The 14,489-nt window shown below is 39.5% G+C and overlaps 1 protein-coding gene across 1 annotated transcript; it reads right to left on the bottom strand.

Annotated features, from left to right (window-relative positions):
- Positions 1 to 775: 775 nt before the first annotated feature.
- Positions 776 to 5,024, bottom strand: LOC146611408 (uncharacterized). The gene is made up of 4 exons (XM_085345608.1): positions 4,548 to 5,024; positions 1,263 to 1,559; positions 1,104 to 1,136; positions 776 to 829 (listed from the first exon to the last, which is right to left on the bottom strand). The coding sequence occupies exons 1-4, from the start codon at positions 5,022 to 5,024 to the stop codon at positions 776 to 778; spliced, it is 861 nt and encodes a 286-aa protein (XP_085201734.1).
- Positions 5,025 to 14,489: the final 9,465 nt, after the last annotated feature.

The raw sequence follows: 14,489 nt of genomic DNA, 5'->3' as shown, positions 1-14,489 counted from the left end.
ATTTTTACTGAAACACATATTACAGTTCAAATTGTGCATTTCATTTGAAAGTATTTATTAAAATATCAGCTTAGCACATTAAAATCCAAATCTCTGTTTTTCTCTTTCTAGACCCAAAAGCTTCATTTTTATGATTTCTGTCAAACCTGAAACTTCACAGCTTCTTTGAGCATGTTGTTTATACACAGGTGGCATTAAATGTTACAGGAACAGTGAAAACTATCTTATTAATGTCTTTAATAGGCTACTGGTAAAATTTGAGCTTAAAGAGACGGTCACACATAAAGCAACTAGAAACAAAATAGCCAACGTCAGTGTGAAGCCAGCAGGTCAAAAGTTAAACTAAACTAACAGAGTGATAAAGTGGCCACGAGGGAGAGTGAAGACTACAGCTGATCCAAATATAAAGGGAAAGTGTTCCCAAGCCAACCAAAGGCTACAAGATAGAGACAAGCTGTCAGCTACAAAGTGATGCACAATGACTCAAAGGCTTTCTGTAGAAGCTCCTTATAACATGCGCACATTTGTGAAATTCAAACAATATCATAGCGTAAAAATAGCACCATTAAAAATCTACCCTCATGTGACATAAAAAAAAAAACTTTGAAATATATGAAACATACATGTATCACCATAACATGGTATTTAGAAGCATAACATAACAATCTTACTATAGTTTCCTTTCACTTGTGACGTACAGACATATTTTTTTTCTGATAAACTGAAAATGAAACTTCTGAATTCTGATAAGACGGTCGCAGTGACGATAATTTCCTCACATTTCTGTTGTGCGTTTTTCTGAAACAGACTCCTCCATTAGTTTGCCCTCCTGTTTAAATTTAAAACACACACACACACAACTTAGATTACTTAAGTTTGAATAGAAAACAAAGAAAAACAAAGTAAAGTCAGCACAGAACAGACAAAGTGATGATAAAAATCTCTGTTCCTAATTTTATCTGTAATTAGGATCTTAAAGTAAAAACAAAAAACAAAACACGAGGTTGAAATAATACAGAATGTAAAACTGCTTTTGTAGATCCAAAACAAAATAGATAAAATTAAACGTGGAAGGTGAACAACAGACAGAATGATACATTTACCTCTGCCCCCTTATTTTCAAGAGGAATCTTGTCCTACAGAGACAGAAAAAACAGAGGATCATGTATTTTACTTGTTCTTCAGTCACATCTGGACTGAAGTGGTTTACATGTTTTTTTTTAAAAAGTCACTGGAGTCTTCATAGAGCAACATGATATTACCTTCTGTCCTGGTGGAGTTTCGTTTTCAATCAGCTTTTCAGCAACATCAAAACATTCCCCCCATCTTTCACTGTCAAGTTTCTTCTGCATTTCTTCAGTCAGCTTATCTTTTGCTGCTTTTCTTATCATCTCTTTGAGAACATTTTCTTCCTCTTCCAAAATCATTTGGTCGTAGAGAAGTTTTCTGTCGCAGCAACTTGGGCAATTCTCTCTCTTTTCACAGCATTTCTTCCATCCAAGTGGTAACAAAATGCTAACCACCAAAAAGCCAACTGAGAGTATACCCAAGCCAATAAGCTGAAGGAGAAGCAACAAAGACGATATTTTAAACTCATATTCTGAAATCACAAAAGAGGACATGTATTTAGTTAAACAGGTGATATCTGAAAGAATTGTTGTCTGTATTCTTTTCTTTTAACTCATCAGTTTCTCCCTCTTTTGACTCAGTTGCTTTGACTCAGACTCACCCGACCATTCGCCACCTAACAAACCAGAAGCATGAGTGAGTGATATCTCATCAATTGTAATTTCTTGGTGAAATTCTACCTTTACAAGTAAGTAAAACAATAGACAGTTTAAAAGGTGTGAAAATAATTATTTATGAGCTGTGTTACTGTCTTCTGCTTTTAATTGGTCAAGTGATAAAGTGTGAGCTCCACTTTAAAAGTTTGTTTGTAAAAGTTTGGTCTGGAGCATTTACATGTGCTTTATACAATGCTACAATCGTCCCAGCAAATTCACCCCAAATTCAGATGTTTAACACTCATCGAAACTGTAAAATACACAAGTACTACATCTCATACTCTAGAGGTCTGAGTTAGCATATTCAATGCTAAAGTTCACAACAGTAAAATTACAAAAGCCAGCATACCTGGTGTGCATCAGCTAATCAAGTCCTACCTATTAAGTTGCGAAGGTGAGCAGTGAGAGGAGAGAGGAAAAAAATGGAAGTGGACCAGAATAGAGCACAACAGCCTCATCAGCTAATGATGACTAAAGACTTCTGGAACAACATCCTTTGGACAAATGAGACCAAAGTCCAGATCTCTGGTGTAATGTACAGAGATGGGCAGTAACGCGTTACTTGTAACGCGTTACTGTAATCTGATTACTTTTTTCAAGTAACGAGTAAAGTAAGGGATTACTATTGCAAAATCGGTAATTAGATTACCGTTACTTTCCCGTAGGAACGCTGCGTTACTGCGTTACTAAAACCGTGATTTTTTTTGCGAGAATGTCTCATGACAGTGACGTAAGCAAGTGCGACGTTGGTGACAGCAGCTGTGTGCAGATCAACAATGGATAATATATCGAGTGCGGGAGAGAGTATGAGCGTGCAGCGTTTAAAGCGTGGAAGTACTGACCTTACTTTGAGTTTGATTCCATAAAAAGTGACAAAAACATTAGCGTCCATCGTGCGTGGGAAGAAAACTTCTTTTTATAGCGAAAAAAACCCCTAAACTTCCGAGCAAGCACCGAGTAGCTACGATGTGATGGGAAACTCACAGAGACACTCGCGCGGATTCTTCAACTGACCGCAGCACACCTACACCAGGGTAACCCTCCGCCTACCCTGCTCCTGCTTTACAGGTGAAAATAGAGCAAAAGGACCGCTGAGTCTTTGACTTTATTTATTTTCTGCTGTGTTTTACTTGCATCTGTTTGAAAGAGTGAGTGAAAACACAAAAAATATTTTATTTTATGTGCTGGAATGTGTAGAAAATAGGTTTAAATGTTAAACTAATTTATTCAAGTCAGAGAATGTTGCATATAATTAAATGTTTTGCTTGATGCATAAAGTTAAAAGATTAAAACTGATAAAACAAGTTAAAAAAAAGAGACTTTTCCATTTGATTACATTTTGTATGATGGATTATGTAGAAAAAGTAGAATTGGGCTGAAAGATCTATCACTTTATCACCTCTTCAGGTTGTAAATCGTGTTTTTAAAAAGTAACTAAGTAACTAAGTAACTAAGTAATTAATTACTTTTGAAAATAAGTAATCAGTAAAGTAACGGGATTACTTTTTGGGGGGAGTAATCAGTAATTAATTACTGATTACTTTTTTCAAGTAACTTGACCAACACTGGTAATGTACAGCACCACATTTGGTGAACACCTGAAACCAACTGTCAGGCGTGGTGGTGGAGGTGTGATGGTTTGAGGCTGTTTAGCACCTTGCCTGGCACCTTGCTTTGACTGAACTGTGAATTCCTCTGCATAATATAGTAGCCTAAAGTCAAAGACAAATTTATTTATATAGCACTTTAAAACAAGTGTTGACCAAGGTGCTTTACAATTAAGATAATCAAAAGAAATAAAAAAAAATATATAAAGACATGATAAAAATTAAGAAAAAGAATTATAAAATTAGAAGATTTGAGTAAGAAATAAGATAAATAAAAGTAATAAAAACTCATTCTGATTTAAAAGACAAGAAATAAAAGTGGGTTTTCAGATGAGTTTTAAAAGTTTCCAGTGTTGGGGAGTTCCTGATGTAAAGGGGCAGTTTGTTCCACAATTTCAGGGTAGTCACAGCAAAGGCCTGATATCCTCTGTGCTTTAATCTGGGACAGCCAGGAGCATTTGGTCCACAGACTTCAGTGATCTTGCAGGAGTGTACCAATTTAAAAGATCAGAAAGGTATGAGGGCGCTAACCCTCCTAATGTGAGGCCATCTGGCTGACAGCTAAAGGTCCGCCCAAACTGGGTCATATAACAGGAAAGAGATTCCAAGCACAGCAGCAAATTTCCAACAGATTGGCTGAAAAAGAAAAGAACCAACATGCTGCTCTGGCCCAGTCAAACTCCAGACCTCAACCTGACTGAACTGCCTGAAGAGAGCTGCTTATGGACAAATATATGTGAACCTCAATGAACTGAAGCAATGTTGTCAAGAAGAGTGGACCAGGAGTTTGGACCACAATGATATGAAAATCATACACAGCTCATTGGGTGTACTGTATAGAATCATGTAAAACATATCAAAATTTGCTTGCATCAGAGAACTGCTGAAACCATCCAGTTTCCCTGTATTGGTCACTGGACTCTGTAACCATCTGTAACTTGTAACCATAGATGTAACCATCTATGGGTTTATACTTGTAATTTAAAAAAAACACACCCCAAAAACTAAAATTTAAGCAAAATAAACTTAGTACAATCTCACTATACATTCAGATATTCAGGTCAATCTTAAATAAAGGTGTAAAAGACCACAATAACTCAAGAGAGCAACACAGACTGGTACTGTATGATGTGTGAAGAACAACAACTTTACTCACCATGGATTTGTTTTTCAGCTTCGCAATCAGGACTCGTTCCTCAGCTGTAATGTTTTCTTTGTCTTTGCAGCCTAACTGTGGATGTTCTTTATACGTATTGCAACAGCAAACAAACCAGTCTCCATCGATGAACACGGACGATACCCAAAGCAGACCAATGCAAACTGCCTTCATAATGTGAAAGCAAAAAACCAAGAAAAATCTCCACCCGCACTTACAATAAAAACAACAACAACAACAACATGTGGATGTAGACCATGAGTATTTCCAGACCCTCTTGAATGGCTCGTCTGTCCAGAGTTGTAAAAAAAATAAAATTAAAAAAGGTAGAACCAAGTAGAAAGAGCAGGTTTTTATATCAGCATCACAAGTGCAGTTTAAATCCTTATCAAGCAGATAATTGTGAACAAAAATCACAATCATTGCGACATACGTGCTGTATTGTTTGAGGGCAAATTTTGGGAAGAAGGTCTTCATCTTGGGTGCTGAAGTTGGCTTCTGCTGAGAGCTGCAAACTTAAACTAAATATTCTGAGAGGAAACTGTGCCCTTCCTGTACACAGAATCCTAAAACTGCAGAAGAGGAAATGGGGATAGCACAAAGATGAATACACAGGAAGTGTGAAACTGTATTCAGGGGGAACTATTCAGGCTGAGAACAAATTCGAACATATAAACCACAAGCGTTCATGGTTACAGGCGCACAGCTTTGTGAATGTTTTGTTTTTATTACTTCCTAAAGCCTGTTGTTTTCCTGCTTTTTTTTTCGAAGTTGCAGGAGGGGAATGGCTTTAACATCTTTACAATATGTCTGTGAACAAAGTTTTTTTTCCCATGCTGTTTGCACTGTGTATCTAATCATGCAGAGGGTGTGAAACATCAAATAAAAGTGCTGGTGTGACTGTACAGGGCTGAGTGTCTATATATGTGTTTATTTAGTAGTTCAATGGAAGGTTTCAGTTAAAAGTGAGAAAAACAAATTGCGTTCACATTTGCAGTTTTGTCTTGTGGTGGCAGATTTCTCATGTATTAATGGACTGAAGCTATAGAGATACTTGATGTGCCGTGGAATTTTCTGTGTTTAAGAGTGTTCTGGGAAGGTATAAAAGAGTTCAGGGCGATGGCCATTAGCAGAAATGATGTTTTGGCTGGGATGTTTCTCTCCATATTGCAATATGTTATTAAACCATTTCAAAATGTTCACTGGGAGTGTAGCAGGTCATTGTTAAAATTTCCATAACAATTTGGCGTTGTTGAACAGGATTCCTCGGGTGAGTTTCGCTAAATCACGGGCACGCGGTGAATGACAATTCTAAGGTAAAATTGCCTCAGTCTCACCAATCTTGTCTTTTCAAAAAAGGGGGAACCACGAGATGTGTTTCAGCGACTCACACATGCAGGAATTTTTAACAAACCAAGAGAGGGACTGCAAAGAATCTGCAACGGTGAGCTGTTTTTGACTTGGGGAGAGTTTTTAAGCAGACCACCTGGAGGGAAACCCTAAAAGAACGATGCTTAAATTAAGGACTGTCGTGGGAAGGACTATTTTGTCCTTGGGTTAATGGTTTTCAGCACTTTGTACCGAAGCAAAGGCTGCAGAGGGGACGCCTGGCTGCAATAGGTGCTGAGCTCAGCAAAGTGGCTACGGGAGCCATGGGGAAGTTGTGTCCCTAGAGGTGGTCCAGGTGAAAACGGTGAGCGGCTTTGAATTGGGAGAGTCTCCACCCAGACTACAAGGGGTGCACAGCCAAGAGAGCGCGGACTGATAGTCCAGCCTGGGGTGCGCGGATCTAGGATCCGGAGCTGGACAATTGCGTGAATTTATTGCTGGCAACGTTTTATTTCAGACTCTCAACGAGTTGGTTTTCAGTTGATGTATCCTGTGACCTCAGTGAGCTCTCTTTGGTGGATTTTTAACACTCCTTACAGCAGCATGCAAGCGAAGGGAGAGGAGGCTTTAAGGACAACGCTCCTGTTGAGTTGAGCTCAACCCCATGGTAAGGGAGCCATGGATGGCGTGGCCTGTGCTCTCGGTGGAAACTCCATTTTGATTGTGACAGAATGTGGTAAGTACGCCTAGAGTATGTTGTGTGAGAGATTTTGAAATGTTGACAAAAGAAAAGAGTTAAATTGGCTTATATGTGTGGGATGAATGATGGAAAGAGATGTGTTAAAAAAAAGTTCTGTCCTATCTCTCAGACAGAACTTTTATAATGAGTATGAATACATGCTCCTCTAAGATCCATAGAATGACATGTGGTGTGCCTCAAGGGTCGGTTTTAGGCCCTGTACTTTTTAATTTGTATATGCTCCCTCTCGGCGGTGTCATCAGGAGGCATGGAGTGAACTTCCACAGTAAGGTTGATGACACGCAGCTGTACATCTCTGTGTCTCCTGATGACACCAGACCAATGGATGCCCTTTTAACTGTATTTTAGATATAAGATCTTGGATGACAGAAAACTTTTTACAGCTTAACCAGGACAAAACTGAAGTTTTAATCATCGGTCCCGAGGCTCAGAGAGAGAAACTCTTGTCTAAATTAGAGGCATTTTCACTATGTCCTTCGCTACAAGTGAAAAACCTGGGTGTTATTTTTGACTCTGAGCTTGGTTTTATCCCACATATTAAACATGTAATCAAAATTGGATTTTATCATCTAAAAAATATAGCCAGAGTCCGCCCTATTCTCTCCCGGGCCAACACGGAGATGCTGATGCATGCTTTTATTACCAGTCGCATTGATTACTGTAATGCCCTGCTCTCTGGTCTCCCCAAAAAGAATATTTCACCTTTACAACTTTTACAAAACTCGGCAGCTCGTGTGCTGACGAAGACCAGAGGGCGGGCCCACATTACACCGGTTTTAGAATCGCTGCATTGGCTCCCCGTGTGTTTCAGGATCGATTTTAAAGTTCTGTTATTGGTTTTTAAATGTCTTAATGGTCTTGGGCCTTCTTATCTCTCAGATCTGCTTTTACCATATGAACCCTCGCGGACCCTGAGGTCCTCTGGTACTGGCCATTTGATTGTCCCTAAAGTCAGGACACATACTCACGGAGAGGCAGCGTTTCAGTGGTATGGTCCTCGTCTGTGGATCAGCCTGACGGAGGAGCTCAGGGCTGCAGAGAACGTACATGTTTTAAGAACAGGCTCAAGACCCACCTTTTTAATTTAGCGCCGAATGAATGAACCGGCGTCCGGGAGGCCATTCCAAAGAAATGGTCTCTTAGTGGATGTGAGTGTGGTGAGTGGTGTACCTACCTTGCTGTAGTTGCGTATGAAAAAAAAAGAGGACAGGAGAAGACTAGAAACTCAAGAACGATATTCCAGTCCTCCCAAGAACTAGTAAATATTCATTTAGAGATGAAAATTGTACCAGTTACTTTGTTCTGCGTTATCCATAAAGCTTCACTTTGGTCACATTCCCTACCTCTTCCAAGAAACTGAAGTAGAGCTTTGCATCAGAACATTTATGTGAATTTGTGCCAACGAAGTAATTTTAATCTTTTGTGAATTCTGAGTAGGTGATTACCTAAAGTCAAGAGAAAAACTAAAAGCATCACTGACCTGTGATACATCAGAGCTACAGACAGATGAGGATGAAGAGGGATTTAGGAAAAGAAATTAAGCCAAGGTTTGATTTTTAGAGATTTATGGCAAGTATCAAACTTAAAAAACAAAAACAAAAAACCCCCCACTTGGCTAGCCATTGATCAATGGCCTCCTTGACTCCGCACTCAAACTAGCGTTCCTCCCTGTCCAGGATGTTACATCCTCATCATTGAAGAGTAAACAGACTGCAGAGTCCTGGCCTGATGAGTTAGCTCTTCTGTGTTGTGCCATCTGCTTTGCCAGAGGTTGTTTGCAGCCATTCCCCAACTCTCTGTGAATAGTCCGTGGACGTTAATCAATGGTCTTTGATCAGTGGTCATGACAATTTGCATATTAATAATAACAATGGATTGGATTTATATAGCGCTTTTCAAGGCACCCAAAGCACTTTACAATGCCACTATTCATTCACACACACTGGTGGAGGCAAGCTACGGTTGTAGCCACAGCTGCCCTGGGGCAGACTGACAGAAGCGAGGCTGCCATATCACGCCATCGGCCCCTCTGGCCAACACCAGTAGGTGGTAGGGTAAAGAGTCTTGCCCAAGGACACAACGACCAGGACAGAGAGAGCTGGGGGATCAATCCGGCGACCTTCCGGTTGCAGATGCGCTTCCCAACCCCCTGAGCCACGGTCGCCCCAATGATCAAAGAACTGACCTCACAGCCCATTGTTCATTTGGTGGTGCTAGTCTCAGTCATTGTGCAAATGTGCTGTTTAAAAGATTGGGGAAACCTGCTGAGCCAGTCTGCTGAGACTTAATAAGTCACCTGGATGACTGATGAAATGTTTCTCTCACTGAAAACGCAACGTCCAGATGAACAGAATCAACTTTTTGGGATTTACTTACCTGGATGATTGAGCACGCATCAAGACTAATTTGTACTTACTCAAGTACACCATTACTTTTTGAACTTGAATAAATAAATAAATACATTTTCCAATCAAGACTTGGTCATGTGATTGGCTCATTCAGCACAAGGCAGTAGAACTATATATGTTTAATAATGTTATGAAAAAGGTAGGAAAAACAAATGCTTTGGAGAACCATCCTGTATCTACATGAATAGATACAGGTTGGGATGGCTATAGCTCAGGAGGTACAGCAGGTCATCTGCGAATCAGAAGGTTGGTAGTTTGATCTCTGGTTACCACAGTCTGCATGCTAAATGTCCTTGGGGAAGATAGCTACTAACCCCAAGTTGCTCTCTGATGCATCCATCAGAGTGTGAATGTTTGAATGTTGGTTTGGAAACACTTAAAAGCATAGAAAAAAAAGGATTGTGTAAATGTGGTATGTTGTATAAAGCGCTTCGAGTGCTCCCCGAGAGTAAGAATCAGTCCATTTACCATAAATTTAAACCAAACATCCCCAACTACTTGTTTCTCTTTTGGATCTTTTACTTTTAATGACAAACCTAGATGTTCAAACAGTTTATGCTTTGGGATGCATTTCATTTGTTATTTGAGGCATCAGCATGTTGAAGCAAGACAGGGAACACACCCACACACATAAAATACCAACCTATTGCTCCCACAGTTTTAGTCCATCAGCATGCTACTTTGAAAAACCAGCAACATGTTCAAGCACGACAGGGCGGCATTTTTTTTACAAGATGTGTGGCCTCAGGTCTTCAGCACTCTTGTGGAGCTGTGGAAGGCCATGCATCCGGGGTCTTTACCTGCCTCACTGGGGGCATTATAGCAGTCTATCACCCTCGTTTTCAAGAACATTCGCTGTCTTACACACACAGAAAACGCAGTGTTTGTTTGTGTACCTTTCTTTGTCTTATCTTTCAGGTGCTGTGTATGGTTTGAGTGTGTTTCGTTGAAGATGCAGCATGTCTCTCTGTTTCAGCCTCAACCCACCTCCTGCTTCTTTTCTCTCTTTCTGTCTCTTTGCATTTCATATTCCACACAGATAATATTATGAAAACAAGATTAAAAGATGAGCCTACAAAGAGTGGATAGTGCCATAGTGCTCCTCTTGTGAAAGAAAATGTGTTTGCATGACAAAGCATTCAGTCTATGATTCGGTTTGTTAGAACAGTTTTCTTTTTAAAAGGCCATGGAAGTGTAACATAGTTAAATAGAGTTCAAGTTAAATCCCGCTAAATGGGACATTGGCACCACCTACTGTTGCAAAAGTCACCCTGCAATATTTACAAAGGGTAAGAAATTCTGGGTAATCCTCAGAGCAGTGGAGGATTCCCGTAGAGGTAAGGAATGTGCAAATGTCGTGGACAAAACAATCATGTAACCTGTAACAGTAATATAAGTTGATCCAGTTATTTTTGGTGTCCCAGCGCTCTGAGTATAGTTTTGTATTCATGTCATGTTAGATTTGTGATTACGTGTTCTTGTGTTATTCATATTTAGCTTTTAGTTGAGGTTAAAGGCAGGAATTATTTATTATTGTGTCCTTGGTCTCTATGTTTGGGTTCTTGTCTAGTTTTATGTGTTTTAGGTTTAAGTTTGTGTTATCATGTCTAGTTTCCATGTTTCCTGTTTTATTTTGTGAAAAGATGGCGTAACATGACTGACTTTTTATTAATGAAACCGTGTTGAAACTAAAAATTCAGATCAGGAATGGATAAAGATGAAAAGCCCTGAACAGACAAACATTAAGCGGTTACAGATCATTCTTCTTTATCAAAGTACTACTCCAATACATATCTTACAATATAACTTATTTATGTTTTATTATCGAATTAACTCCGCAGATAAATTTAAAATGCACGCGTATTGTGTACAGCTATCTAAAATGCATTGGAATACAGTAATCTAGTCATCGTTAACGTTATGTCTTCGTATAGGCTACTTGTTTATTTATTTTTATCATTATTAGATTTTAATGGGTTTCAGGGATGTATTGACAAGTGTCCTGCTCCTGCAAGAGAAGATCAAATACAGGTTGAGCCAGCTGTCATTTTCCTCACACATCATTTGTCTTTGTGAATCCACATTAGCTAGTAACCTATTTATTTCCTGTCCAAGAGAGCAAAAAAATCGGAGGACACGGAGGAACACACAAAGATCAACAGGTAGGTTTATATTGTGAAGATATTTTCACCTCCACCAAGGTCACATAAATCCCCAGCATTTAAATATGAGAACATAGAGCACCGGTAGAACCTGTGTGTGCTCAGAAACCCCAACAGTAAAGACAAAGAGTGTTAGCGTGTTGAGCAGGAAACATACAGGGAGGTCCCCATCAGTGTTCAGGGGTCCTGTTGGGACCCAGCAGAGGCCAGAAAGCACACTTACCTTTACCAGTATAGACACAGTATTTTATATGATTGCATTTTTTTTAGAACAATAAAGTCAGAGTTAAATCTCAGTTAGGTGAATTGATCCAGAATTGATAAAATCATGCTATAATTAAATCTGAGTGAGGGATGAAAATAATACTTAGACTTTAGCTGTTGGTCAGTTTTCCTTTCAAGCAGTGGCACATTTGTCTAACAGCAGCAGCTCAGTCAGGTTTGAAAGTGATGTTTGATCTGGCAGAAATTTACCCCGGATGCTCTTCCTGACACAACTCCATATCACAGGAAGCCAAATGTATCCTGTTTTTCATACCAAGTATCACAGTCTCTGTTAACCCTTGAATTGTGTTCATGGATTTAGTTACTCAGCTAATGTTTATAGTTCTAGTCAACATTTAATTTAATTAAATCTTATTTAAATACACTTACAATCATACAATTTTACAGTTTTACCCGTATTTAATAAAGTAGAGTTTTAATTTTTTTTAGGTTCTACTGTTACCTGTTGAGTTTCATATTAATATTAAAGCCTTGTGAACTGACTGTATGGCTACGGCTCCATCCTATTGCAATAGGTGCCTCCCACGGGTCAAAATAGCACCAAATCACAACGACAGTTGCCTCAAGGCACTTTATATTTTAAGGTATAAAGTGTTGTAAGCAGTGTTTGGTGTAATGCGTTACTAAGTAAAGCGTTACTGTAATTAAATTACTTTTCCACTGAAAAAGTAGAGTAACTAATTACCGTTCATTTTTAGGTATTTTAATTACAGTTACTTAATTAGAATACGTTACATTGTAAAATAATTAAACTCGCTGAATATCATTGTTTAATTTCAATAATTTATCTTCTAAACGTAGAAGTAAACTCTTAACATCGCTGTAGTGCAGGTGCACGTCATTTCGTGCCAGTTTACAGATTTTATTGATTTCCCTTATTTCAGTGTCTCGGTGAAGTTAAATCTTGGATGGCCTCTAACTTCCTTAACTTCAATGAGAACAAAACCGAAGTGATAATTTTTGGACCAAGCGGCTATCCCAGCACCTCTGATTATAACCTGCATAACTAGAACCTTTTGTCAAATTGCATGCCAAAAATTTGGGGGTTATATTTGACAGCAATTTCACCTTTGAAGAACACATAAGCTCAGTCGTACAGCGGTCCTTCTTCAAACTGAGGCTTTTCTCTAAGGTGAGATCATTTTTATCTTTTAAAAACTTTGAACGGGTGATTCATGCTTTTATTATATCCCAGCTGGACTATTGTAACTCCTTATATGCTGGAGTTAGCCAGACTTGCCTGGCAAGGCTGCAGTTAGTCCAGAATGCTGCAGCTCGTCTTCTGACACATAATAAAAGATGCGAGCACATTTCCCCGGTGCTTGACTCTCTTCATTGGCTCCCTGTCCACTTCAGAATTAATTTTAAAATTTTATTGTTGACTTACAAAGCCCTGAATCGAGCATTTGCAGTCGCAGCACCTAAGCTGTGGAATAATTTGCCCCTATACGTCAGACAGGCTCCTACTGTCAGTCTTTTCAAATCTTATCTTAAAACACATTTTTATTTACTGACTTTTAATACAGCATGAGAGTTATTTGTTAATCCATATTTGGTGTTTGCTATCAATTCAATTCAATTCAATTTTATTTATATAGCGCCAAATCACAACATAAGTCGCCTCAAGGCGCTTCATAGATACAGAGAAAAACCCAACAATCTTATGACCCCCTATGAGCAGCACTTTGGCAACAGTGGGAAGGAAAAACTCCCTTTTAACAGGAAGAAACCTCCAGCAGAACCAGGCTCAGGGAGGGGCGGAGCCATCTGCTGCGACCGGTTGGGGTGAGAGAAGGAAGACAGGATAAAAGACATGCTGTGGAAGAGAGACAGAGGTTAATAACAGATATGATTCAATTCAGAGAGGTCTGTTAATACATAGTGAGTGAGAAAGGTGACTGGAAAGGAAAAACTCAATGCATCATGGGAATCCCCCGGCAGCCTACATCTATTGCAGCATAACTAAGGGAGGATTCAGGGTCACCTGGTCCAGCCCTAACTATATGCTTTAGCAAAAAGGAAAGTTTGAAGCCTAATCTTTTTTTTTTTTTTTTTTTTTTTTTTTTCCTAAATGACATCAGAAACAGCAGTATGCGACATTACGTGATGGCAGAGCTTCAGTTCATCCTTTGTCATTTTTTTTTTTTTTTTTTTTAATAAATAGGACAGGGGGAATGAATGAGAGAAAGAGGGGGAGAGAAAGAAAGAAAACCAAAGGGGAGAAGAGACGGTGAGAAGGGGGGGGAAGAGAGAGAGAAAAAAAAACAAAAAACAAAAAAAAACAAAAAAAAACAACTCCTGGGTCACCTGTATGGAGAAAAAACAAAAAAACAAAAAAAAACAAACAGAGGAGACAGCAAACAACAAAGAGCAACATAATAATAGAGAAAACAAAGCACCATCACAATAAACTAGCTAGTCATAGATATCAATAGTTACTAAATAATAAACGATATTGTGCAGCACGCAAGATAGACAGCGCACAGTGTGCTTTGAGGCAGCAGCCAAGAAAGCTTTAGTCCGCGTCTGTGAATACCCATGTGTGCATACCTGTGTGGATCAGCATGCTTGCATTCCAAAGGTTTCTCCATGTAATGATCTGCTAGGGAGTGTGGGGGGGCCACAGCCCCGTCCTCCAGGGTGTGAAGCGGGTATGGAGGAGATCAAAACTCCAGACATCCAGAGGCCCCCAGAACACAAGAGACCATGGAAGACCAACAGAGGGGCAGCCGCGCCACTGAAGCCTAATCTTAAAAGTAGAGATAGTGTCTGTCTCCTGAATCCAAACTGGAAGCTGGTTCCACAGAAGAGGGGCCTGAAAACTGAAGGCTCTGCCTCCCATTCTACTTTTAAATACTCTAGGAACAACAAGTAGGCCTGCAGAGCGAGAGCGAAGTGCTCTAATAGGGTGATATGGTCGACAATATCGAACGCTGCACTAAGGTCTAGCAGGACAAGCACAGAGATGAGTCCACTGTCAGAGGCCATAAGAAGATCA

Source organism: Diplotaxodon limnothrissa, linkage group LG20 (assembly GCF_057381915.1).
Source record: "Diplotaxodon limnothrissa isolate DT_005_m linkage group LG20, D_limnothrissa_male_GT1.1, whole genome shotgun sequence".
In the NCBI taxonomy this organism is placed as follows: Eukaryota; Metazoa; Chordata; class Actinopteri; order Cichliformes; family Cichlidae; genus Diplotaxodon; species Diplotaxodon limnothrissa.
This window is presented reverse-complemented; position numbering and strand designations above follow the sequence as displayed.

What these genes read in the sequence shown, in the direction of transcription:
- LOC146611408 (XM_085345608.1), bottom strand. Translation starts at nt 5,024, where the DNA reads ATGAAGACCTTCTTCCCAAAATTTGCCCTCAAACAATACAGCACGTAT. An exon ending in AGCTGAAAAACAAATCCATG is followed by an intron (nt 1,560 to 4,547) that starts GTGAGTAAAGTT and finishes CTTCTCCTTCAG; the next exon opens with CTTATTGGCTTGGGTATACT. An exon ending in TTGAAAATAAGGGGGCAGAG is followed by an intron (nt 830 to 1,103) that starts GTAAATGTATCA and finishes AAATTTAAACAG; the next exon opens with GAGGGCAAACTAATGGAGGA.